Source organism: Muscardinus avellanarius (genome assembly GCF_963383645.1).
Source record: "Muscardinus avellanarius genome assembly, chromosome: 8".
Classification (NCBI taxonomy): Eukaryota; Metazoa; Chordata; class Mammalia; order Rodentia; family Gliridae; genus Muscardinus; species Muscardinus avellanarius.
This window is the reverse complement of record NC_137794.1, coordinates 117,690,319-117,717,392: the sequence shown is the minus strand read 5'-3', so window position 1 is coordinate 117,717,392 and position 27,074 is coordinate 117,690,319. Positions and strand designations below refer to the sequence as shown.

The window sequence follows — 27,074 nt, the reverse complement described above, 5'->3', positions numbered from 1 at the left end:
TTAAATGGCGGTTTCTTCTTCCAGTCTGCAGAAGAAGCCCTGAGGCAGAGAGGCCGGGGCCCTGGAGCTCGACAGTTGAGCTGGCTGGGGCTTTGGGTGGATGTCTGTGTTGCGGCCTCGGGTAAAGAGGCCGAGGGGAGCAGACAGTAAACAGCACTGAGCAGGCCTCTGCATCCCGCATGCAGACCTGGGGGCCCCGACTTGGCGCTTTCCGCATGCAGACCTGGGGGCCCCGACTTGGCGCTTTCCGCTGGCCATTCTGTCCCCACCCTTGCCAGGTGACTGTTTCCAGATTCTCTTGGGTTTCCTAACACCTCAAAGTTAACAGCTTTGATGTTCCAAACCCGGGAGGAACTGGGTTCAGAGCAGGGTATGAACTGCACTGCGGGAAGGGCCCCAGGGCCCCCGCCCCAGCACCGTCCAGGCCCGGGTGGAGGAGCTGAGGCCCGCGGGCTGCGCAGGCCCTGGAGGAGTTAACAGAGGAGCCGGGCTTCGGCCCAGGCCTCCTGACTTTGGATCCAGCCTCCGTTGCATCGTGCCAACTCAGAATCCCCAAGAATGGAAAAACAGGCCCGAGGAAAATAGAAAAGTAGGGTAAGAATGTTGCTAAGGGAGCTCTTCTGTTTTTCAGAAGAATGAGGCCCCGAGTTGTTTACTTCTAACTTTTATGTATAGTTAATATTGATTCTATTTAACTCGGTTATGCAGAACTATTCTTTTTCTTGGCTATTCACACAAAATGCCTTTGCAGATTATTTTCACCAGGTTGGATAGTCTCCTGAATCCAGCTCGCTGGGTCTGAGTCCTGCCCGCCCGCCCCATAGCGGAGCCACGCGGGCCGGCAGTCGCCCCAGCTGCCCCCACCTCCTCATCTAGAATGGGCTCCGTCGTGGTCGTGTTTACACTTAGGTCACCGTGAGGCTGACGGGACACTTAGAGTGTCGCTCACTCAGTACTTGTCAAGAAAGACTAGCCCGATAAATAGCAGCGGCAGCTGGAGAATCTAATGCGAACACAGTCACTCATCTCCGGTGCAGCCGTCCACGGGTCCTCTGTCCGGGTTTCACACAGACGGCTCTGAAGTGCTCAGGAGCACAAGTCCCAGGCACTGGATGACTCGCCGAGCTCTCTCATTGACAGGCCTGTTTCCTCCTAGGAGCGGTGCAGGGGGCAGGATGCTCTGGGGGCTGGCCCTGCTGGCCCTGTGGGCCTGGACAGCTGCTCACGGTGAGTGCGTGTGGGCGCAGCTGGCCACCTGCTGGGGTGGGGCGGGGAGGAGGGCCAGCGGCCGTCTTCTTAACGCCTTGCGAGTGAAATGTCCATTTGCTTTTGGTTCCCTGAAGCATAGATTATTTATTTTAAGGAGCTTCAAGCATTAAGGAAAATAATACTTTTCCATTTGGGACACAACTCTTTGCAAGTTCAGACTGTTTTCTGTGTGCTGTATTCAGAGCGCCACACACATTTGGTGTGTTATATCTTCTTTTCTTCCCACTCCTCTTCTGCTTACAATAATTATCTTCAGTATCTCCACATGTATTAATTTCCTGAACCATGATTGTTAATGACTGCGTAGTATTCCATCACAGGGAAACTCTAATGTTTTTAGACCAAGCTTTCTCTTTACTACTGTGAATGATGATGTAAATTAATCTTTACTGGCATTTGTAATAATATCCTTTGGATGGGTTACAAGAGTACAATTGCTATTTCAATAGCAGTAGTCAATGTTTTATTATTTTAATTATTGCCAGTAACTGTACTGAAAGTGGTAGAATCCACACTTCTCTCAGCAGCAGGGTGTATTCTAATTTTTAGTGTGCCAAGCCAAGCATTAGATGGAGAGTTGTTTTGTGAGTTTTGGTGCAGTGTACTCCTTGAGATATTTGAACTGCTGTAAGGTTGGTAAAGTGTGATGAATTTTTCAGCAGCAGTTGGATGGTGACTTAACAACCATTCACTTACAAAATGAGGCCCACCCTCACCTTGGATCCCCATCCAGTGTGTGGATTACGATTGGAGAACACATTTTTACAAAAACAAGAAAATATGGCCCTAATGTAAGACAGAAGACCGCAACAGTGTCCTCCTGAAACTCCATTCGGAGCACGGCTAGAGATCCCCTTCCGTGTAGCGGTTCTCCCAGGATCTGGCCACCGGGTGGTGGAAACCGGACTGCCCTTAAGGCTCAGCCTGGGACAGAAGGCGCCAGGGGGCGGGAGGCCCAAGCCCGGTGGGACCCTGCGGTGTGGGTGGTGCGGCCTCCCTCCTACCCACTCCGGGCGGCCCCAGCGCCCTGGGTGGGCCACGCCGCAGCAGGGTGGTCCAGGGAGCGCGGCAGGCCCTGGTGGCCGGCGTCCCCTCGCGGAGCACGGCCTGCCCTGGCCCTCCCAACCCTCGGCCCCTCCCCGCAGCCGGCGACCCGGGCGAGGACTCGGCCTTCGACCTCTTCAGCGTCAGCAACATCAACCGGAAGACGATCGGCGCCAAGCAGTTCCGCGGGCCGGACCCCGCGGCCCCGGCCTACCGCTTCGTGCGCTTCGACTACCTGCCGCCCGTGCCGGCCGGCGCGCTGGGCCGCATCCTGGAGGCGGCTCGGCGCAGGGATGGCTTCTTCCTCACCGCGCGGCTCAAGCAGGACCGCAGGTCGCGCGGCACGCTGCTGGCCCTGGAGGGCCCGGGCGCCTCGCAGCGGCAGTTCGAGCTCGTGTCCAACGGGCCGGCCGACACCCTGGACCTCACCTACTGGGCGGCCGGCGCCGCGCACCGGGTGGCCCTGGAGGACGTGGGCCTGGCCGACTCCCAGTGGAAGAACGTCACCGTGCAGGTGGCCGGAGACACCTTCAGCCTCTACCTGGGCTGCGACCTCATCGACAGCGTGGCGCTGGACGAGCCCTTCTACGAGCGGCTGCAGGCCCAGGGGAGCAGGATGTACGTGGCCAAGGGCGCGGCGCGGGACAGCCACTTCAGGGTGCGTAGGGGCCGCTGGCCACATGGGCGGGCCACCCCGGAGAGGCTCACCATGCCACGCATGACACATGCACACTCTACACACTTGCACACGTGTGCACACGGGAGCACGACCGTGCCGTTCACATAGACGTGTCCTTGCCCACATGTGAACACACAGCATGCATGCACACCTCCATGCCTGCACACACAAACACCAGAGGGACACGTAGAACCACACCTGGATGCCCCCACACAAGCTCCATACCACATGTACTCCTTCATGTGTGCACAGTACACCACACCCGTGTGCACATAGGAGCACCTGCTCTCACATAGTGCACACAGAGACAGACGCAATCGCACGCATGCACACACGCGGCATGGGCCTCCGAAGCTGCGGGAGGCAGAGCCCCGGGTCACAGGCGCGCCCCTCCCTGAGAGTCCGTGACTGAGACGCAGGGCAGGCCGCAGCCCAGGGCACCCGCGCTCTGCAGGCTCTGGCCACCCCGGAGTTGTTTTACTGGGGCTGAAACTCTCCAAAGCCCTTACTTTGGTGATGAAATGCTTGGAGGGCAAACTAGAGGCTGTTTTTCCTAAGGAAAGAGCGGTGGGTCTGTGAGACCACTGTGAGTATCTTGATGACCCGGGAGCAGGGTCTTTCTAAACCGCGGCCGTGTGCAGCCTGCAGTGGTATGTCCAACAGATGCCCGCTGGTCACGCTTGTCCCTCTCGACCCTAGGGCAGTGTGCACACTCAGGGAAACCTACGCACAATTGGAGTCTTGCTTGATCTTCCCAGGGTGGCGCTGTGGGGTCCAGTCTCTCTCCCGATGCCAGCGGCAGTCAGCCATAGCTCCCTGTGGGCCCAGGGTCACCGGGCAGTGGAGACGCTGGAGTCCGCAGTGCCTGTGCTCAGCCCAGCCTCCTGTAGGCTGGGCGTACCAAGCGCTTTCAGGTTGTGGGGTACATGTGAACACACGGCACGCAGGCACATATCCACACCTGCACAAGCTGAAACATGTATTGTGGACACAAGTATATATTGAAACTCAGTTACCCCCGTAAAGGCTCGGAAATGCTGGGCTTACTGAATGGCGTTCCCATAGCCACCCGGAACCTGTGTCCCGACTGACAGTGGGCACTTCTGAGCCCTCAGCCGCCTGCAGGGACACCGCAGCCTGAGCCGTGCATGAACGGGCCTAGGATGTCCACACTCAGCGCACCTGGCCTCCTCACCCTCTGGTTATAATTCATGCTAAACTTCCCTTCCTAAGTCACGTCTGAAGTGACAGATGCAAGAACACAGATCACAAGGAGATTTCAAACCCACTGGGTACAAACAAGGGAACACGGCTTGAGGATCGTGGCCTGCACCACTAAGCCACCGTTTAGCTTCTCACCAGACACCTGCTTATCTGTCTAATTTCACAGGGGCTGCTGCAGAACGTCCACTTAGAGTTTGAGAATTCTGTGGAAGATCTTCTCAGCAAGAAAGGCTGCCCCCAGGGCCAGGGAGGTAGGCTGCTCTGAGCCCGGCTGCGCTTGCTGCCTCGGGAGGGTCTGTGCCGTGTGCATGCTGGTGGGGTTGAGTAAAATGATGCAAGTGAGGTGTGTTCTCTGTGAGGGAGTCAGCTGAGACCTGTTGACCTCCGAGGACGAAAAACTATTGAAGAGCTCATTCTGAATAGTCTTACTAATAAAAATCCACTAGAAGCCGGGTGCACGCTTGTAACCCCAGCATTGGGAGGCTGAGACAGGAGGATCATGGTCTGTCAACAGCCTCAGCTACTTAGTGAGGACCTCCGCAATTCAGTGAGACCCTGTTTCAAAATAAAGAATAAAAAATAGGGCAGTGGGGTATAGCTTGGAGGTAGAACGTCCCTGGGTTCCATCTGCAGTACCACACACACACAAACACGCATGCACGCACGTACACACACACGCACGTGCACACACACACACACACATACACACACACACACATCCACTAGAAAGCCAAAGAACTTGCCTGGCATTTTGAAGTGATGCCAAACGGAGACAGATCTCCAGGATCCATGCACATCATGTGCAGAGGGCACCGCCATGGGCATCTGTGGGGCCTGAGTTGTAGTTTTCCTGTGTTGTTCATAGCTGTTGACTTAGTCACATTCTGTGCACCCAGGCTACTCAGTTCTGGACAGGAAACGCCATGGTGCCATCTCACATCCTGTTGCACTTCCGGTCAGACTTTGCCAACATTTTCTTAAGCATTTAATAGAACATCACTGTGTGCGGTCTTTAAATGCAGCAGATCATATGACCTTCAAAATGACTTTATGAAATGGCGTGTGTGTGCTGGGGTAGACCCCAGGCCTCCCACAGTGCTCTGCCGCTCAGCTACGTCCTGGCGAGATGAGCCGGTCACTAACCTGGCCTTAGAAGAGGCCCAGGGAGGGCGGGCCGGCCACCAGTCTTACCACTGAGTGACTGGAGCGGGATGTTCTCATCCATTCTAAATTATGAACATTATAAGTAAAACATGTCAGAATATGTAGGATTTGGTGTCTGGTAAAAAATTGGCTCTGTGGCCCTGCCGTATGCTTCAGAGCTGGGCGCTGGAGACCTGGTCCTTCCGGGCAGGGGCCGCATGGCATGTCCTGGCAGCTGAGCAAGTTTCTTCCCCTGCATCCTCAGCCTTGCTCAGGCAGGAGGTGGTCTGTGTTGAGTATCCCTCAATCTCAGGTCACACTCCATCACTTGCTGGCCAGCGGAGGGCATGGTGGGAAGAGGGTGTGTGTGGACACCAGTGTATACATAAGAATATTCGTTTTTGTAAGGAAAAGTGGACCCTGAGCAGTGCCCCAAATCATAAAGTCCCCTATACCATAACTCAATGTGGGCTTCAAAAAGGTAGAATTAGCCAGGCGTGATGGCACAGGCTTATAATCCCAGTACTTGGGACGGTGAGACAGGAAGATCACAGGTTCAGAACCAGCCTCATAAGTTAGTGAGACCCTGTTTCCAAACAAGAGATAAAATAGGGCTGTTTCCAAATAGAAATAAAAGGCATTCTAACTCTACTTAGTAGAATCCCCAGTACCAAAAATAAAAAAAAAAGTTAGAATCAGATCATCACTGCCCTGCTGTGTCAGAAAAACTAACTCCCGATGAAAAACACCATCTACAACTTTAGGTAAACAGACACCTTCTTGCTTGTTTTTAATCACATATGTTCTGTCAGGTGCAGCTCCCTTCAACAGATAATTTTGTAGGCTTAAAGCTGCAAGTAGAGTGTGGTGGCTCACGCTTATAATCCCAGCCTTTGGGAGGCTAAGACAGGAGGATCCCCATTTGCGGCCAGCCTCAGCTACTTAGTGAGGCCCTTTGCAACTCAGTGAGACCCTGTTTCAAAATAAAGAATAAAAATAGGGCTGAGGGTGTAGCTCAGAGGTAGAATGCCCCGGGTTCCATCCCCAGCACTAGAAAAAATAAAGCTGCAGGTCATTCACCCCCTTAACTGTTAAACACAAATGTTTAAAAATTATCTGATGTTTTTAGCCCTTCATTAAAAAAATTACATACACAGAAATCCCACAGAGATGTGGGATGGGGTGGATTTGTGGACTTCCCCCTCCATCGGTAGGTAAGGGCCGCAAGCTGGTCCCCCAGGGGACGTGGAGCTGGCCAGGAGGGAGGGACAGTGGTTCTCCTTCCTGGTGATGTCAGACTTGGAGAAGTCTGGCCTCATAGAGACAGCTGGTCACGAGCTGGTGCTCGGTCTGACATGGCTTCATCTGTTGTTGGTTAAATGTGAGCCTGGCTCTGTGAAGGGCCAAGTCATCATCAGGACTTCACAACTAAAATACTGGTGTAGACGGGACGAGGGGCTGGCAGGGCGTCCTCATGGCCGGGGCGACTGGCTTGTCACAGAGGCAGAGCAGTGGGCAGAGAGGCAGACTGTGTTCTCTTAATTACTATGGAATGAAAAACAAATATCCTGGACCAGTCAAGGGTCTTTAAGCCAAAGGAAATGTGCCGAGGAAACCTCACTTGGAAGTCGACGGGGGTGGGGTTTCTGTTTGCCCATGCTTCTGTACCTGTACCTCTAGCCGGACATCACCTACAGTCGGCTGGTTAGGGATGAGCCTGCAGTTGCTGGTTATGCCTCCTTACCGCAGGGTGCGTCCGAGAGGAAGCTCTGGCCTTGGTGGGCCACAACGCAGGTTCAGACCCACGGAATAAACTGGACGATGGGTGTCTGGCAGAACCATAACTTGTGCCTGTGGCGCCTCAATAATGCAGGTTTGAAGTGGGCGAGGAGACCAGCCGGCCCGGAGCCCTCGCTTGCCATGACCGGAGGCTGACTCATTCTGGGCTTGCCCCAGACCACTCAGTCAGTCATGGGTCCTGCCTGTGTACGCCCCTGAGCCGGGGCTGCAGGTGGAGCGCACAATTTCCAGAGCGCTGAGAGGCCGAGCCTGGAGGAGGCTGAGCTGGGGCTCCGAGGACGCCCACTCGCCCTCCGGGGAGATGCCGCAGAGCAGAACTAGCCCGGAAGGCAGGAAGAGGCGGCAGAGCCTCGGGCCCTGCGTGGGGCGGGAGGAGCCTGCGCTGGCTGCAGTGCCCAAGCAGGAGCCCAGGAAAGGGGTTGGGGATGGAAACAGGCCGAGGAAGGGTGGAGAGGAGTGCTTGGGGTGCATGGGTTAAGTGTGAAGGAGAGGTGTGGCCCGGAGGGGAGGGAGAGCTCAGGGCTGGGCTCCCCACTGCGGTGGGTGGAGGCCCAGGCTCAGGCAGCCTCCTAGAGGATCTCTCTACCTAACCTCAACCTGGGCTGTCCAGCACTTTCGCGGGCCGCATACTGCGTGGAAGGCATGGATCCCTTTGGCAAGCACTCGGCCTCCTTGGAAACGGCTGGGCTGCTGCTCACTCCCGTGTGTCCTCGGGTGGAATTGAGCAGCATGGCGCCAGGCCCGTGCCCTCCCTCACCCCTCTCTGTGTCCCCCAGCCGAGATCAACGCCATCAGCGAGCACACGGAGACGCTGCACCTGAGCCCACACATCACCACGGAGCTCGTGGGGCGAGGCATGGAGAAGGGGCCAGAGGTGTGCGAGCACTCCTGCCAGGAGCTGGGCAGCATGATCAACGAGCTGTCGGGCCTGCACGTCGTGGTGAACCAGCTCAAGGAGAACCTCCAGAAAGTGGTGGGTGCCTGGCCTGGCCTGTGGCCGAGAAGCTCCTCCTCCCTCCAGCCAGCCCGGGCCTCTGGGGCCACTGGTCTAGGAGGACCCTGACCCTTTTAAAAATCCACCAGCTGCTGGACATGGTGGTGTACACCTCAAATCCCAGCAGTACTTGGGAGGCTGAGACAGGACCAGTGCAGGTTTGAGACCAGCCTCAGCCACTTAGTGAGAATTTTGTCAATCTAGGCAGACCCTATTTCAAAATATAAATAAATATAAAGGGCTGAGGATACAGCTCAGAGGTAGAATATTGCTTGATTCAATTCCCAGTTCCCCCCTCAACACATTTAAAACAATCCACCATCGACATGATGTCTGGGCTGGCTTCTCAGGGATGCCTGCTTGATACACAGTGAGCGGGAGGCAGATCAGAGAGACTGCAGATGTGTCCTGAGTAAAGATAGGGTCAGGGGACTCATACTGCGCAAAGTGAATTTCCAGCTTCAGGAAACTCGTCGCCCCAGCGAACACACGCTCACACTGGGGCAGAGAGAGCATTTACTCCAGGGGCTGGTGCAGGCCTGGCAGAGACCTCCCTGCCCTCACAGGCAGGCAGGCTGCAGGCTGACAGCGGCCCCGTGCACCTCTTTAGACAGGTCAGGGCAGAGGGCGAGGGTGAGGGTGGGCTCCAGGCTACGGGCCCTGGTCCTCGGGGTGGTCCAGGGAGGCAGGTCTGGGCAGGGGCACGCATGCCCAGTGTCTTCTGTCCCCATCTGGAAGGAGCCCCTAAGGGTGGGCCTGGATGTGGGGCGAGAAGCAGGACCCCAGCCTCAGCTCCGAGGCGGGGTCAGCCGAGAGGCGGCAGGCTGGCGTTTAAGGATGTGTGCTAGTCAGAGCCCATGGCTGAACGTGGAGGGACGGGCCTGCTGTGGGAGAGACATGCGTGGCAGGTGCTCTGTGATGCCCCTGCGCGCCACGGAAGGTGCTCCTGCCTGATGCTGTCCACCTGCACCAGGCTGCTGCCCGTGCAAAGTCCCCGGCACACCCCACGGCACCCGCTGCGACTTCAGACTTCCCTTCAAGAAGGAACGTTCTTCCTCCTGCGTAACAAGAGGGTGGGCTACGCTGAGTTCTCTGGACCTAACATTTGTCTCCATCTCCAGTCCAGTGACAACCAGTTCCTCTTGGAGCTCCTTGGCAGTCCTCCGAGGACGAGAAACATGTCAGCCTGCTGGCAAGACGGCCGGTCCTTTGCAGAGGACGAGACCTGGGTGGTGGACAGCTGTACTAAGTGTGCCTGCAAGGTGAGGCCCGACACCACACAGCTGAGCAGGCACACCTCGCCCTGGGGGTGCGGCGCTCAGGGCTGCTGTGACGTAGCCACGCAGAGCCACGGGCGTGGAAGGAGCCACAGACAGGGCTCCAGGAGCTGTGGACAGCAAGGAGGAGGGACATGGCTGGGGAGAGCAGGGCTGGGAGCGACCAGTGCGGGTCATCCAGGGGCTTCTCCAACTCCTGCTTCTGATGGGGCCTCATGCTTAGCACAAAGGCGAGGCTGCCGCGCTCTCCCCACCAGAGGACGGGGAGGTCCCCGCTGCGGCCCATTGCTCAGAGGCGGGAGGGAGGGAGGAAGGACACCCCACACAGCCATCTGGGGCCGCCCACGCCCCAGGCCACCATGGGGATCTAGTGAGAGAAAGCCCAACCGCCCGACGGGCCCTTTCCAGCCGCCCTGGACCTGTGCCAGTCCTGCTATAGATGAGTGTCCTATGAGCTTCTTCTTCTACTTACAGAGATTAAAAATCATTTGCCACCAAATCTCCTGCCCACCCGCCACCTGTGCCAACCCGTCCTTTGCTGAGGGAGAGTGCTGCCCTTCCTGTGCGCACCGTGAGTACTGCCCATGGCGCTGCCCTGCGGGGTGCCCGCCTCCCCTTTATTCCTCTGCTGGTTTTGGGGGGCTGAGGCTCAGGCTCAAGGTGCAGGAGGCCAAAAGGGAAGCAAGGGACATTGTGGGCCCCTGGTCACGCCCAGTGAGTCCCAGGAACTCAGGGGCCAGCGGGCATGCGTGGACCAAAGACCCTGGCGCTCCGCCCTGAGCCGGGCTCTGCTGAACAGCAGCCCTGAGCCAGGCCATGTGGGTCTGAGGCTGTGTGGGTGGCGGAGGCGGAGGCTCCCATCCATAAGGCCGTTCAGGGGCAGCGACCCACAGGTGTGGCCTCTAGGAAGTCAGGGTTAGGTCACTGGCTTTCCTTTCCTTCTGGGGCTGCGATTACCTGTGAAGAAGGGCTTTGCAGGACGGCAGCTTTTAGTTAGCGTTTCTCAATTTGAATTATTTGGCAGTAAATTGGGTGACCTGTAATTCCACCTCACTGCTGAAATGTGTCATTCTCTTTGGTAAATTAGCAGAGGTTAAAATGAAAAGAAATTAAATTTAATGGCTTTAGTAAATCTCTGCAGCCATGACTCAGAACTCTCTTCCTAAGGTGTGTGTGTGTGTGTGTGTGTGTGTGTGTGTGTGTGTGGTACTGGGGATTGAACCCAGGGACATTCTACTTTCAAGCTGTACCCGATTTTATTTCTTATTTTTGGAAACAGGGTCTCGCTAGGTTGATGAGAGTCTCAGTACTTGCTGAGGCTATCCTTGAACCTGCGATCCTAGATCCTCCCTGTATCAGCCTCCCAAGTACTGAGATTACAGGTGTGCACCACCACGCTCGGCTCTCTTCTTAAGCTTTTAAAAAATCTCTGGAGTGACTTCTCTGGCTCCCTGTAGGTGAGCCCTCCTCGCCTCCCACAGGCACTGGGCTGCCCTTATTTCTCCCTGGAAGGCAGCCCAACTCCACCTGGACAGCCTCCGGGCTGCTCCACCTGGGGCCCTGTGCCAGCCAGGCCCCTCCCCACCAAGAAGCCTCTGCTTGGCTGAGTCCTAAGCTGTGCGGCGGCAGGGCCTGACCCCTCTGTTGTGCTTCCTCGGACAGCGGTAGACAGCGAGGAGGGCTGGTCTCCGTGGGCAGAATGGACAGAGTGCTCCGTCACCTGCGGCTCCGGGACCCAGCAGAGAGGCCGTTCCTGCGACGTCACCAGCAACACCTGCCTGGGCCCCTCCATCCAGACGCGGGCATGCAGCCTGGGCAAATGCGACACCCGCAGTGAGTGGCCCCCGGGGCTGGGGGCTGCCCTCTGGGTCCTAGGGTGTCGGCCTCACCCAGGGGTCCTGCCTCCCGAGGCGCTTCTGGGGATGGGCGGCTCTGAAGGCAGCCTGGGCCAGCCGGGGACCCTGACCCTGTGCTCCCTGTGCTCCCTGTGCTAGTCCGACAGAACGGCGGCTGGAGCCATTGGTCACCCTGGTCCTCCTGCCCTGTCACCTGTGGAGCCGGCAATGTCACACGCATTCGACTCTGCAACTCCCCGGTCCCCCAGATGGGGGGCAAGAACTGCAAAGGCAGCGGCCGGGAGACCAAGGCCTGCCAGGGCCCCCCGTGCCCTGGTAAGTGGTGACCCTGGGGCCCGGGTGCTGGACAGGGAGTGAGTGCGCTGAGGCTCCTGGCTCAGTCTCATGCTCCCCAGGCCAGCCACCACCAACTCAAGCTCCAGTAGCAAGCTGTGGGGTGCTGCTGCCCCTTGGTCGTGGGCCGATGCATTCACCATGTGTGCTCTGAGCTGACCCGTGCAGGCCACAGTGGAGTCACCAGCCTCTTGGCTTAAAGAAAAGCCGACCCGAGCTGCCAGCCTGCCTGGGGGTGGGGGGCACCAGGCTTCCCTGCTCGCGGGGAGACAGAGTGAGAACTTAGGGGCGTGGGGCCCCTGAGCTCTCCCTGGAGGCTGATGCATGCAGCCCATGGGTGCAGGCTGACCGCCCAGCTCCCGAGTTGGCCACGTGTCCCCAATGGACCTCGGCCTTGTGCAGTGAGATTCAGTTGCACCAAGGTCCAGAGCTGATGCCAGTCTCCATTCCAGAGGCCTGTCTAGGTAGAGTCCTGGGCATCGCCTGTTAAGGTTGTGAGAGGTTTCTCCCAGAAGTAAAAGCAAAGCCACCAGAAACCCTGCCATAAGCCATGGAGGACCCAGATCCCAGTGCCCACTTCAGTGACCCCACCAGAGGGGAAGGAGCTCAGTTTCTTCTGACAACAGGGAGCACCCTGCCTCTCTTCCCCAGGCACGCCCTTGCCCTCTCTAAGCCCCGTCCTTTCTCTCTCCACAGTGGACGGCCGCTGGAGCCCCTGGTCCCCGTGGTCGGCCTGCACGGTCACCTGTGCAGGAGGCATTCGGGAGCGCACGCGCCTCTGCAACAGCCCTGAGCCCCAGCATGGAGGGAAGGACTGCGTGGGCGACCTGCAGGAACACCAGATGTGCAATCGCAGGAGCTGCCCCATCGGTGTGTGGGCGCTGGCAGGCGGGGCATGGGCCGTGGGGAGCTCCATGCGGAGGGCAGCTAGGGAGGAGGGCAAGCAGGCATCTCTGTGGAGGCCACGGGCTTTAAGTCTGATGCAGAGGGTGGACGTTTTGGGGAAATGCAGAGAAGCAGAGGAAAGAAAGATCTGTTCTGTGGTGCCCTGTGGACGGGCCGCCTGTCTCCTGTGCTCCTCCAGCTTTGGACAAAACAGAGGAGTTGCCATGGGGTGTGTACTTTGAGAAGATGATGCAGCCTACTGCGCTTACCATTGAACAGTGCCTTCAGGGAAGCCTTGATTATCTAGTTTAACACTGTAGAGATCTCCAGAGGAGCATCCTCAGGCCCGCTAAGAGCATAGCATCAGGACGGCTGAGCCTCAGTGTCCCCAGGCCCCTAAGAGTGCAGTGTCAGGATGGCTGAGTCTTAGGCCCCCCAGGACCCCGAGAGCTCAGTGTCAGGACGGCTGAGCCACAGGTCCCCAGGGCCTCTGAGAGCACAGTGTCAGGATGGCTGAGCTTCAGGTCCCCAGGGCCTCTGAGAGCACAGTGTCAGGATGGCTGAGCTTCAGGTCCCCAGGACCCTGAGATCACAGTGTCAGGTCGGCTGAGCCGCAGGTCCCCAGGACCGAGAGTACAGTATCAGGATGGCTGAGCCGCAGGTCCCCAGGACCCTGAGAGCACAGTGTTAGGATGGCTGGGCCTTAGGCCCCCACCCTGAGAGCACAGTGTCAGGACGGCTGAGCCTTAGGCCCCCCAGGACCTGAGAGCACAGTGTCAGGACGGCTGAGCCTTAGGCCTCCCAGGACCTGAGAGCACAGTGTCAGGACAGCTGAGCCGCAGGTCCCCAGGACCCTGAGACAGGATGGCTGAGCCTTAGGCCCCCCAGGACCCTGAAAGCACAGTGTCAGGACGGCTGAGCCGCAGGTCCCAGGGACGGGCTTCCTGGAAAGGGTTCTGGGTTGGGCTGCACAGGAGCCTCTGGACCAGCCTCAGCTCCGTCCCCTCTACAGATGGGTGCTTATCCAACCCATGCTTTCCTGGAGCCGTGTGCAACAGCTTCCCTGATGGGTCGTGGTCCTGCGGCTCCTGCCCCTTGGGCTTCCTGGGCAATGGCACGCACTGTGAGGATCTGGACGAGGTAAGGCCCTGGGCAATGGGCGCCCTGTGGCGGTCAGAGAGCAGCGGCTCAGGTCTGCTTGTCCCCACAGTGCGCTGTGGCCGCCGACATCTGCTTCTCAACCAGCAAAGCCTCCCGCTGCGTCAACACCCAGCCTGGCTTCCACTGCCTGCCCTGCCCGCCGCGCTACAAGGGGAGCCAGCCCTTCGGGGTCGGCCTGGAGGCGGCCAGGACAGAAAAGCAGGTGAGTCAGGCTTGCCTTTCCTGTGCAGTGTGGAAGGCTTGGAGAGAAATCAAGCGAGTTCAGGAAAATAGATGGATGGGAGGGAAGGGGCAGCCTTGCAGGGAGATCTGGGAGAGGTCCACCCTCGCCCAGGGCTGTCTGAGCCCTGCTACCTGGGCCACTCCATCACCAGGGAGGATTGTGGATGTGTCCACCCTTGTGGAAGCCGTCCAAACCCCCCTACTTAGCCCATTCCTACTGCATGGGAAGAGCTGAGTTTTCCTGCAGAGAACGCAGGAGTATCTGGGTGACAATTTCATTTATATGTCAGTGATGTTAGTCTGAGTCCTGTTTCTGCAGCAGACACCTGAGACTAGGTTATTTAAAAGGCCTCTTTCTCACATTTTGGAGGCTGGGAGTGCAGGACAGAGGCCTGGGCTGGGGAGGCCATCCTGCCCGGTGTCCCACGGAGGGAGGCCGAGGTGAGGAATAAGAAGGTGTGGGACTGAGCCTGCAGCCCCAGGTCCTTCCATAGTCGGCGTCTGTCCACTCACCAGGCAGAGCCCCGTGACCTGGACGCCTCCCATGGCCCCTTCCAGATGCTGTGGTTTGGGGGTTACGCTTTCAACACACGCTCTTTAGAGGTACATTCAGGCCATAGTGAGGGGCATCGCTTGGGAAGCCCTACTTAGGTCAGAAATGATAGTTCTGTTGCTCAGAGAACTGTTGAAAAGTGCTCCGGACAGAGGAAGACCAGCACGCCTAGCTTCTGGACTCCCACTCTGCTGGGCCCGGACACCCGAACCGGGCTGCCCCAGGCCACCTGGGGGCATGTGCAGGCTTCTCCTGCAGAGGGCCCGTTGGTAACTCTGGTGGCCCGGCCCCACAGGTGTGTGAGCCCGAGAACCCATGCAAGGACAAGACTCACAACTGCCACAAGCACGCAGAGTGCATCTACCTGGGCCACTTCAGCGACCCCATGTTCAAGTGCGAGTGCCAGACGGGCTACGCAGGCGACGGCCTCATCTGCGGCGAGGACTCCGACCTGGATGGCTGGCCCAACAGCAACCTGGTCTGCGCCACCAATGCCACCTACCACTGCATCAAGGTGAGGCGGGCCCTGGGCTCGGCCCTCACCACCATGCCAAGTCCCCCGGGAGGGCATAGAAAAACCCATCAGGATACACAATGAATCCCCGCTGTCCTGCCCCCACACTCCATGGGTTTTCTGTCTGAGATGGTAAGATGCCAGAGACGTGTATTTTCCCACATCTGTGGATGAAGGCAGCGAGGGTCCTCAGCTGTGGCAAGGCCTTCTGCTGGGCGTGGTCCCTGCTGAAGCTCCCTTGCGCCCCAGGGACCGCTGTGAAAGCCGGCGCTTTCCTCTGCTGGCTGCCTGCCAGCACGAGGTGGCCAGGGCCTCCTCAGTGTGCATGCCTGTTCACAGAGCTTCCGCAGGGAGAGCAGAGGCCGGCGGTGGCCTCGGCCCGTGCCAGGGTGCAGAGAGGAGAGGCAGTCATGTCCAGGCAGCTTGGGACACCAATGGTCACGGGGCGAGGCAGCAGGTGTTTGCTGTGCAAACACACAAAGGTGGGCAGGCTGATGGGAGCCGGCCTTGGGAGAAGGGAGAGCCCAGGGGACCTGCCCTGGTGACAGACATCCTGACCCAGCGGCTGCGAGCTCTCCAGGCCTAACAGGCTGCAGGGAGGCAGGTCGTGCTGGCCTGCCCTTCTCTCCCGGTGGCTCAGCTCGTGGCCCTCACTCCAGCCCCGGCCCCCATCCTCATCTCTGGTCACTTCTCTGGGCCCAGGCTCAGGACAAGCGCCTTTTGTCTCAGCTTGCTGGCACTGAGTCGGACTTGGGGCAGGGCTTGGAGAGGGGAGCACAGGCTGGCACCTCAGGTATCTGCTCCAAACTCCTCCTGCCTCTCGTCCTGGGCCACCTGAATGTGTGGTTGTCTAGGACCCCCTGGGTAGCCCAGGGCCTGCCCCAGCTCTGCCTCCACGCACAGGGGCCCGTGCCTGCTCCATAGATTAGGACGGGGACGTGTGTTTTGGGCCTCCATCCTGAGGTGTTAGTACAGTCCTGTGCCCCAGGAACTCCGCAAACAGAGCAGCCTGCATTTTAATATTTACAAATGTCTTATGAGTTTTGAGTAACAAAGTTTTGATGTGAATTTCGTCTTCCAGTCGCTCTTGATTAGACATGGCAACTGTGGGCCGGAACACAAAAGACTATCTTCTCAATTACATGAGGTGGAGGCGGGACGCGCTGCTGGCCGGCCTGCCCTGGCCCCTTGCCAGTGCAGCTAAGAGGGAACCCTAACTTTGCAAACTGTGTGTGGGATTCCAGAGGGAGATTAAAAGACCTCAAAAGGGCACATCTCCAGTCACATATTTTACAGGAAACATTTTCAGGACAGTCCTTGGAGCTAGACGTCAGAGCCCCTCCTGCCCCACGCCTGCGGGCCCATGGTGGGCTGGGTCTTCCCTCAGGTGTGCGGCCTGGGCCAGGTGCTCCCTGGGGTCCTGGCCTCTCCACCCTGGGGCGCTGGGCTCCGGCTCTGGTGAGCGATCCCCAAATGCTGGGCCTCATGGCACGGGTCCTGGAGGGGCCGCCCTGGGGCTTCTGCAGCAGTGTCACTGTGACTGAGACCGAGCAGGCCGGAGCTGCTGCGTCGCAGCCTCTGCGGCTGGGTTCTGAGCTGCACGGCAGGCTGAGGCCGGAGCTGCTCCTTCACAGGTTCCTCTGCTCGCGGTTCTGGGATGGTGAGCAGCGATGGCCTGCCTCTGAGCCTCAGCTTCAGGCTGGCTGTGGACAGCCACAGGCTCCTTTCTTCAAAGCCCGCTGGCAGCGAGGGTCAAGAGTGTGCAGGCCGGCTCCTGTGAGCCTGCCCTGGCCATGGGAAGGGCAGGGCAGCGGCTCCGGGTTTCCAAGGAGCACTGGTCTCCTGTCTATGCAGTTCTCTGGTCACTTCTCTGGGCCCAGGCTCAGGACAAGCGCCTTTTGTCTCAGCTTGCTGGCACTGAGTCGGACTTGGGGCAGGGCTTGGAGAGGGGAGCGCAGGCTGGCACCGCAGGCTGCCGCCGCCTCCTGACAAGATGTCTGTAATTAGTACTCCTCCCGCTGCAGGACAACTGCCCCCAGCTGCCTAATTCTGGACAAGAGGACTTTGACAAGGACGGCATTGGGGATGCCTGCGATGAGGACGATGACAACGACGGTGTGAGCGACGAGAAGGTGGGGCTCGGGGGGCTGGGGAGGCTCCGGTGGGCTCGGGGGGCTGGGGAGGCTCCGGTGGGCTCGGGGAGTTCGGGCAGGCTCCGGTGGGGCTTGGGTGGGCTCAGGTGGGCTCAGGTGGGCTTGGGCAGGATCGGGTGGGCTCGGGCAGGCTCTGGTGGGGCTCAGGTAGGCTCGAGCAGGCTCAGGTGGGCTTTGGAGAAACTTCTACTCCCAAGAGGGCATGCTTCCAGGCAGACGCGGCCGTGGGCGACTGGGGCGCACGTGTTTGCCTGGGCTGACTAGTCTTTTATTCTGCATGATTCCCTTGATCTGCTCTGAGGTCGGGCTGTGGATGCTAATCCTTTCCTTAGCAACCCAACGTGGCTGTGTCCCTTCAGGTCACTTGACCGTATTTCCAGGACGGTCACCAGTGTTTCTGACACGGCTGCGCCCTTCGTGAGTTATTTTCTCGTTTTCAGGACAACTGCCCGCTGCTCTTCAACCCGCGGCAGTCTGACTACGACAAGGACGAGGTGGGGGATCGCTGTGACAACTGCCCCTACGTGCACAACTCCGCGCAGATAGACACGGACAACAACGGCGAGGGGGACGCCTGCTCCGTGGACATTGACGGCGATGGTCAGTGGCTCTGCCCCGTGGCGCCTGGAGCCTTACTCTCGTCAGGCGGCCTCTTCCCCGGGCTTCTGTCTAGGACTCAAGGAACTGCAGAGCTAGTCCAGAAAAAGGGTGCAGCTGCTCAGCAAACAGACTTTCCCTATACAGGGAGTGTGTGTGAGGCCGAGGGGGGTTATGCACAGGAGCCGCTTCCTAGAAGGGCTGTCAGCACCTGGATCCCAGGTCCGTGGGGTCCTGGACCAGTCTTCCATGGTACCAGACACAGCTGCACCCAGGCTTCATGTTTGATCTGAAGCCAGGAGGGCGCCATGTCATCTCTGCGGTGGTAAGACACTGGGTGCCCCCTGCAGTGGGTGACGCTCGCGGGAGCCCACACTTACTTTGCCCTGGTGTTTCCAACATGTCTTGGCAGCGCCTTTCATGTACAATACACAGGTGTATCTGATCCTGTGACCTCTGACTCTGCTGTGGGCAGACACTTTTCCCGAGACCTGCCGGCCAGCAGGGCAAGCCCCGTGGCGCACAGCACCCACCACGCTGGGCCATGCCTTCTGCGGGTGCCCAGGGCTGCCCGGCAGGCCACGCCCTCCTCCTGCTCCTTCCCGCCAGACTCAGCCTCGGCCCCTCCGCTTCTCACTCGCCTGCTCTTTTGTCCCAAAGCACATCTGATTAGTAAAAGCTTTGGGGTGGATTTCTGCCTCTTTTCTCATTCCCAGGACACACCTGAGCTGAGCTGCTTTCTTAGGGCTTTGCGCCGTTAGGCGATTCTCTCAGGTCCTCACTGGGGATCGCATCTGTGATGGCCTACTCCAGATGGGAAGCTCGTGCCCTTTATTTGTGGGGCCCTACTCTCGTGACCTTGACCCCGTGGCCTCCCTTGGCCTGGCCCCACCTGGCTGGCGCAGCCCCTCGGCCGTGTCCGCCACACACTTTTCTTTGGGCTCCTGTTTGCTGTTTAGCCTGTCATCTGCCTTGGCATTTGGGGACTGTGGCGTATATTCCCAATTACTCTTTCTAGCTCTGGTTTTGGCGGAATGCATTATCTATCCTCAGGTTTCTTGAAATAAGGTCTCAGATCTGAAAACCCTGCTGAGCAGTGTTATTGAGGTTTTGCTGTCAATGCACCTGGGTGATAACACAACGAGAAGCTGGTGCGGATCCTCAAGTAGATACGCGGGAGTATCAGGGGTCTTCAGTCTAGTGAGGCAGATTCACCCCTTCCCCACACAATTAGCCTCTCCTTACAGTGCAGCATTGTCCAGAGACCTCCACAGGTCGATTTTGTCCTCCAGTGGGAAAGAAATCATGTGCCCTTCCAGGCTTTGATTATTATGAAATAAAAATTTGGGTCATTTAATGTGATAGCAGGAGAACATGCTTACTCTAGACCCAGGCACATTGTCACTCTTGACTTTGGCACCATAGATGTCTTCAACGAGAGAGACAACTGTCCCTATGTCTACAACACTGACCAGCGAGACACGGACGGTGACGGCGTGGGGGACCACTGTGACAACTGCCCCTTGATGCACAACCCTGACCAGGTGAGGCGACTGCGGGCTGGCCGGGTGCCCACCAGGACCAGAGGTGCCGCCGTGTACCTGCAGCTCTGCCCGCACGTGGCAGCACGGCCAGCGCCCCCGCCAGCGCAGGCTTCCTCTTGCTGTGGTCCTCTCTGCACCTGCGGATGCAGCGCTGGCCTTGCTATGACCCCTGCTGCTGCTGTAGAGACCAGGGCGCAGTGGCTTAGCCCCACGACGTCGTAGTGAGCGAGGGGGCATCCAGGGCCTTTGCTCTTGGCTGCCGATATTTTCCAGTCTAGGAGCTGTGTCCTGCAGTTGGGAGGACCCTGCAGGAGGGAGCACGGGCTGGTCAGGGGTCCCAGTTCCAGGCCCGGTTCTTGCCTGTGGACTTCTCCCTGGCCCATGGGGGGGCGGTGGCCTGCGTGCAGGTCTGGACCGCAGCCTCCTCTGCGCTCTGCCTGGGTGGGAGCTCCCCCAAGGGGCTGGGGGCAGCACTCAGGCTGCACCCAAGCTCCTGCTTCTGCCTGTTCCTCAGACTGACCTGGACAATGACCTGGTGGGGGACGAGTGTGACAATAACGAGGACATAGATGATGATGGCCACCAGAACAACCAGGACAACTGCCCCTACATCTCCAACGCCAACCAGGCTGACCACGATAACGACGGCCGGGGTGATGCCTGCGACTCTGACGACGACAACGATGGCGTCCCTGACGACCGGGACAACTGCCGGCTGGTGTTCAACCCCGGGCAGGAGGACTCGGACGGTAGGTGTCTCTGCACTAGACTCAGCCTCGGTCAGGCCCTGGGTGACTGGCCGGGCAGCCAGAGAGGGCAGAGGCATCCCAGGCTCCTGCAGCTGCGCCATCAGCCCAGGGCGAGGATTGCTGGCCTCCTGCCTGGCTGCCGGGGCATGGTGGCTTTTTGCTGTGTGCATAGTACTCCATGGATGACAGGTGTCAGAGTGTGCTTATTAATTTTGGGATGAGGAAAAGCTTCAGGTTTATGAAAATAACAAGGCTAACAATCTCTGGGGGGGAAATATGGCTCAGAACAACAGGTCAGTGAGGGGGCTCTGCTTCGAGAGAGAAGCCAGTAAAGTGGGCGAGTGAGACGTGAAGTTAAGACCTCCTCTGCCCCGCAACCAAGAGCCTCCAGGATAAGGAGGAAGTCCACCGCAGGGGTCATCGCAGTCCTCAGGCTAAGCCTTGCTGAAAGACTTGCATCCTTAACCAATGGGGGTCAGGAATCCAGGGACCCACCCGAAGGGCAGTCCCGAGACCCGCCCTGGGTGGCAAGGGAGATGTCAGGAGGAATCCCCAAGCTTTACTGGGACCCCGGCAGGCGACTTCCCACCGAGGGACCTCCTCTGTGGCCGCACGTCTGGTGGCTCTGGGGTCGCATGCAGCCACCAGCTCTGCAGAACCTCACTGAGAGTTTGACAGTCCCCCAAAAAGGCCCGGTCTCCCCGGCCAGTCCCTGCTGTGTACGAGTTCCGCTGTGAAGGCTAAGTGGAAGGAAGAGGCTCTGAGGCTGAGAAAGTCGAGAGATAAGCTCAGCTCCACGTGCTGGACGGCTCTCATGGGACTCACTCCTGCCCTCTGCCCGGGCTTGCTGGAGGCGGTGTTGAAAAGCCCGGGCTCCTCTTAGGTTTCAACTGAGGGTCTCGGGCTCTGAGCATCAGCCCGGAATCCCAGCCAAGTGCTCGGTCCCAGACTGCAGACACTAAGCACTCTGCACACCCAGGAGACGCGTGGAGACCCCTGCCTTCCCTCGTTCCTTTGCCCTGTGAATAGGTGACGGGCGTGGTGATATTTGTAAAGACGACTTTGACAATGACAGCGTCCCTGATATTGATGACGTGTGTCCGGAGAACAATGCCATCAGCGAGACCGACTTCAGGAACTTCCAGATGGTACCCCTGGACCCCAAGGGCACCACCCAGATTGACCCCAACTGGGTCATTCGGCACCAAGGCAAGGAGCTGGTTCAGACGGCCAACTCCGACCCAGGCATCGCTGTAGGTGAGCGCCAGGTGCCACCGCGGGGCCACGGGCTCCTGGGTAGGGTCATGCAGGGGTAGCTGAGCCTTCCTTAGCCCCGCTCTTCCTTCATAAATGTGAAGCCATCCCCAGTAACCTCGACAGAGAAACCGGGGCAACATGTGCTTGCCCCTGCAGGGTTTCTGAGCCCATGGACCCAGAAAACAATTTATAGACTTGGTCTATAAAATATACCAGAGTTAAACCCTGCCATAACTATACGTTGAATCTAAAAAATTCCCATAAGTTTCACAGTAAAGAGGCGGGGGGGATGGGGAAGAGGACGGACCCAGCCTCCTGAGCCACCTGCTCCCGCCGGGCCTCTTGCTGACCCTCACGATCGCGTCCCCGCACCCAGGCTTCGATGAGTTTGGGTCTGTGGACTTCAGCGGCACCTTCTACGTCAACACCGACCGGGATGACGACTATGCCGGCTTCGTCTTCGGCTACCAGTCGAGCAGCCGCTTCTACGTGGTGATGTGGAAGCAGGTCACGCAGACGTACTGGGAGGACAAGCCCAGCCGGGCCTACGGCTACTCGGGGGTGTCGCTCAAGGTGGTCAACTCCACCACGGGCACGGGCGAGCACCTGAGGAACGCTCTGTGGCACACGGGGAACACGGAGGGGCAGGTGAGACGCCTTGCCCGGCCCTGCTTTCCCAGCCCACAGCCCCCTATTGAGGAAGCAGAAGGCCCTGAATTTGAATGGATGACTGCCTGGGCCAAGTGCCCATGCCCACCCCCGGGCTGCCTTGCCCCCCACCATCCTGGAATCACATGCACACCGTACCAGTCTGTAGGACGCACGCAAGCAGCCAGGGTGGAGATGCTCCGAGTGGGGCGAGGCAGCCGGTGGCCAGGCCACCCTGCAGACCACGCTTCCTTTCCTCTAAGTGTCTGTAGATGCGGGCGCCAGGGGACTCAACACTGACACCTTTATTCTCAGGTCCGCACCTTATGGCACGACCCCAAGAACATCGGCTGGAAGGATTATACTGCCTACAGGTGGCATCTGACCCACAGGCCCAAGACAGGCTACATGAGGTGGGGCCCGCGGCTCCCGCACACTGGCTTCCCACCCGAGGGAGGGCTTCCCCACGGGCCGCAGGTTTCCAGTCAGTGGGCAAATATGCTGAAATGAATTCTCTGGATTCTCCAGCTTTAAATGCCTTCTCTGTTCTCTCCTGCGCCTCTATGAAGCCTTATCCATTGTTTAAAAAAAGTTACTGAAAGGGAGAAACTAGAATTTGTCTTGTTGAGATAACTCAGGGAGGATGGCACCCTCACTCCTGACCAGGCCGAGGCACGGGGAGGAGGCGCTCCCGAGGCCACCCCCTCTTTGCCGTCAGCACGGGCTTCCTTTGGAGGATGGATCTGCGGTTTACGATGTGCACGTGGCTGGATTTAAACAGCTATGTGCGATATTGTCATAGCTGCAGGCCAGCAGAACTTGTCTTCCTGGCTTAACAGCATTCGCAATTGATTTCCCCCTGTGGTCCTGGGGATGAAACTCAGGGTCCTTCTGCCTCCGAATTACACCCCCTAGACCTATTTTTATATTGTATTTGGAAACAGAGTCTCACTAAGTTGCTGAGAGCCTCACTATGCTGCTGAGGCTGGCTTGGAACGTGCGACCCTCCTGTCTCAGCCTCTTAAGTACTAGGATTACAAGCATGTGCCACCACACCTGCTACAATTGAATTTGATTAAACAAAACGTGGACAACTTAAGATTATGCTTTTGTAAGTTATTAAGAAGCAAGATTCAATTGGATTCCTTTTTCCTTTTATAATTCTAGTATTTGGGAGATCGAGACAGGAGGATTGCAGGTTCTCAGACAGCCTCAGCTACTTAGGCCCTCTACATCTTAGTGAGAACTTGTTTCAAAATAAAGATTAAAAAATAGGGTTGGGGATGTAGCTCAGAACTAGAATGGTCCTGGGTTCAATCCCCAGTACTGCAAAAAATAACATTATTTTCTATTATGCTAAGGGCAGAACCCAGGGCCTCAACTTGGAAGGGGGATGGGATGGGAAGACGCCTACCCAGCCATGATCTGGAATTACTGTGTCCACCGCTGGCACCTGAGCTGGCCCCTCCTCTGGGGCATGCTTTACAGAGTTCAAGTTCTCTCCCCCCTCTCATTTTCAGAGTATTAGTCCATGAAGGAAAGCAGGTCATGGCGGACTCAGGGCCAATCTATGACCAAACCTATGCTGGCGGGCGGCTGGGTCTGTTCGTCTTCTCTCAAGAGATGGTCTACTTCTCGGACCTCAAGTACGAATGCAGAGGTAAGTGTGGATACCCTTCAGGGGCCAGCCACACAGACAGCTGCTGTGCCCGCTCCTCCTCCCCAGAGGACATGATAGGGCCACCCGGTGTTGCTGCGGCATACGGGGTGTTCAGCACTCCCAGCACAGGTTTCTTTTGGGCAGCTCAAGCCGCATTTGGCTGTTTCTTTGTTGCTATAAATTGAATTTGAATGAATGCCTTTGGTATTACACACACTTTCTGATTATTCACAGCCGACATCTCCACTCTACTAGTCCTATAGCTAGTATTTTCTATACTGTCTAGGTCTCTAAAGTCATTTCTGATTGCTATCTTTGTTAAAAATTGAGGAAGGGAGGGAGGGAGGAAGGAAGGAACATAAAAAAGGAAAAAAAGGAGGGAGGGAGAGAGAGAGAGAAAGAGAAAAAAATTTGTTTCTAGTTCTGACTCTAAGAGTATATTTGAATCAAAACACTATAAACACAAGCAAGAACATGATTGTCCTCTGGTCTAATCCTGTGCCTTCTGCAGATGAGCTAAGGTATTCTCCTCAAAGGCCGCACACTCACAGTCACACACAAAGCAAAAGAAGGCCAACCAAGAGCCTTAACTTCTCCTCTTGCGTGAAGGAGAAGCAGATGGTGTGGTGCAGCGTCCCTGCGAGAGGCCCATCCCTTCACTCCTGTGCACCATCCTCTCATGCATGGGCTTATACACCACACCCATTTCTAAACTTTAATTTGAAGTTTTCTTTTCTTTGTGTTAGGATGCCTTGAGTGAAGTTTCTACCCACCCTTCCACCATCTTTATATCTGTTCACACATCTGTACATCCCCTCATCCACCTTCCATACTCTTTCACCCAGCTGTCACCCATTCATCCAGCCAGCCAGCCAGCCATTTACCCATCTACCCACCATTCCACCCATCTTTATATCTGCCCACACATTCATGCATCCCCTCATCCACCTTCCACACTCTTTCACCAGCTGCCTGCCATTCATCCATCCGTCCATCCACCCATTTACTCATCCATCCATCCATCCATCCATCCAATCATCCATCCAACCATCCATCCATCCAATCATCCATCCATCCATCCATCCATCCATCCATCCACTCATCCATCCATCCATCCATCCACTCATCCATCCATCCATCCACTCATCCATCCGTCCATCCATCCATCCATCCATCCAATCATCCATCCATCCATCCATCCATCCATCCATCCATCCATCCATCCACCTACCCATCCACCCATCCACCCATCTACTCATCCACCCATCCCTTCATCCACCCATCCATGCATCCTACTGATTTCATTTTGAAATTAAAGTAATATTTGAGGTTATGGTAAGCTAGAATAAATCAAACCCCAGATGCATTCATCCACCCCCGTGCCTTGCTTTCTTTTAGATGTCTAGCCAGGACGCACCACATTCCTGGCCTGTGCTCTAAAGCTGCCACCTGGACCCTCAGTCCGTCTGCACTGTGGCTTCTCTTGATGCAGCAGCACTTCCTGTCCCGACCTTAGCTCTGATTCTTCACCTTCTGCATCAACCCCAAACCCAAGCGCCTTCAGAGGACAGCCAATCCTGGAACCCAACGACGGACATTTCACCCAGAACAGAACAGCCTGGCGGTTTAGAGACTACAAGGAGAGGAAATTGGGCATGGCACGGCATTACTTTTTCTTGTTTGTTTAAAAAGAATGACGTTTACATGTAAAATGTAATTACTATTGTATTTATGTGTATATGGAGTTGGAGGGAATATTGTGCATAAGCCATTATCATAAATTAAGCATGAAAAATACTGCTCAACTACTTCCAGTGCTGAGCGTTGTCGCGGCTGTTGGTGAGCGCTGGCCTACAGTAACACACGGGGTCTAGTTGGATCATGAGTGAGGATGGGGCAACTCAGTAAGGCCACGGGAGGGTGCAGTTAGGACGTCATCATCGCGGGAGGCTCTGGCCCCACGGCGGACCGACTGGAGCATAGGAAATGCCTTCCCAGGGCAAACAGACCCCTGTCCCCTTCTCCTCTGTCCCACAGGGAGCCCTTGTGCTAGACAGAGTATCAGGAGGCCATATCCCTGCCCGGTGGACCTGGTGGAGCTGGTGGGAGTGAAAGTTCAGCAGAGCAGATGCCTTCCTCCGGCTGGCCGCTCCTGCGGGGCCTGGGGCGCCCTCGGCCAGTGGTCATCTGAGTCCTCTTTCTGACCGCTGGGATTTTTGCCTGGGATTTTTCTTGATCTCTGCTACTGGAGAACAAATAGATAAACAAGTCAGCAGATGCACTTTGGCACCCAATGCCTCCTCTAGGCTTTGGAAACTGTGGAAAAGTTGCTTTTACTTAATTTGGTAACACATTTCATTAAGGTTCCGGTTATAAATGTTCTCTTAATATTTATTAAATGAATATAGAATACATTCCAGTCACCAGTAACTTAATTTAAACATGCCAAGTTACATGAATATAATTTCTAAAAATAAACATATAGCAGGAATATAATAATATAAGATACTGCTACAGCAAAATATCTGCTGTCAAAATAAAAGGCTTTAAAATAGTATGTTGTCATGACAAAGCATGCAGTAAATATAAAAGGGTAAATAAGTAATATGAATAATTGGTAACGGAACCTTAATATATAACGTTACCGGTGATTTTTAGTTCAGTAGCTTTGTTATCTATCTGCTGTACATAGCACTTTTTATTTGAATGCTCAAGAAAACCCAACATTTGGGCTTGCTGGACACACACAACAATCAGTCAAGAACAATAGACACGAGTCTATTCATACTTTGCTTTACATTTCATGATCTCTGCAGGAAATACTGCTTCCTATGCTCCACGTATGGGCTGTAAAAGAGACATTTGTGTTGTCCGTCTGAAATGGGGCAGATCCCTCCCCTTTCTGCTACTCATGATTGCATTTCTGTGTCCAACAGGAGGAACTTGTAACTTTTTGTCTTAATCTACACATTTCATTTAAGCGCAGTGATTTTGTTTCCCTTGAGGTTGGTTTTGTTTTGCCGCACTTTTTACCTGTTTTGTGGAATTGTATTCCCGAGACCAACAGAGGTTTGGGAGACCTTATTAAATGTGACAGTCATGAAGAGTGTGTGGGCTCCTGTTTTGGGGTGTTTGTTCAAACCGTACGGCCATGGAGGGGTGCTGATGTGAATACTTAGAATGTACCATAGTGTTTTTTGTAAATTATTTATGTTTTTTTTTTAAAAAAACTTCTCCTATAGATTAATGAAACCTTATTTGTTTGCCAAAGATTGTAAATATTTATTTATTTGTTCACATGGTTAAGATTTCACCACTGAAACCCTGCATTTAGCTAGACCCTCATTTTATACTTCAAAGCTCATAACAGAAAATAAATTATAAAAAGGTTTTCTATAAACGAATCTCTCTCCCTTTTTTAAGAAGAATTGGCAGGGTTTCTGATGGGGGGTAAGGGAGAATTTCCCATACAGGGGACACTGATGTTTTGCTTCCTGTAAAGTGACAGTGTG

General features: G+C 56.3%; 1 protein-coding gene across 1 annotated transcript; it reads left to right on the top strand.

Annotated features, from left to right (window-relative positions):
- Positions 1–1,175: 1,175 nt before the first annotated feature.
- On the top strand, positions 1,176–25,766 carry THBS2 (thrombospondin 2; the record flags this gene model as incomplete). Its single annotated transcript, XM_080700173.1, has 21 exons — positions 1,176–1,227; positions 2,415–2,971; positions 4,383–4,467; positions 7,936–8,132; positions 9,275–9,415; positions 9,905–10,001; positions 11,093–11,263; positions 11,425–11,601; positions 12,316–12,489; positions 13,517–13,644; positions 13,715–13,867; positions 14,736–14,954; positions 16,979–17,086; positions 17,548–17,707; positions 19,130–19,248; positions 19,763–19,997; positions 21,027–21,254; positions 21,631–21,902; positions 22,218–22,315; positions 23,423–23,562; positions 25,600–25,766. 21 exons carry the CDS (start codon positions 1,176–1,178, stop codon positions 25,764–25,766), a joined length of 3,678 nt encoding a protein of 1,225 aa, XP_080556299.1.
- Between the last annotated feature and the right edge of the window lie 1,308 nt (positions 25,767–27,074).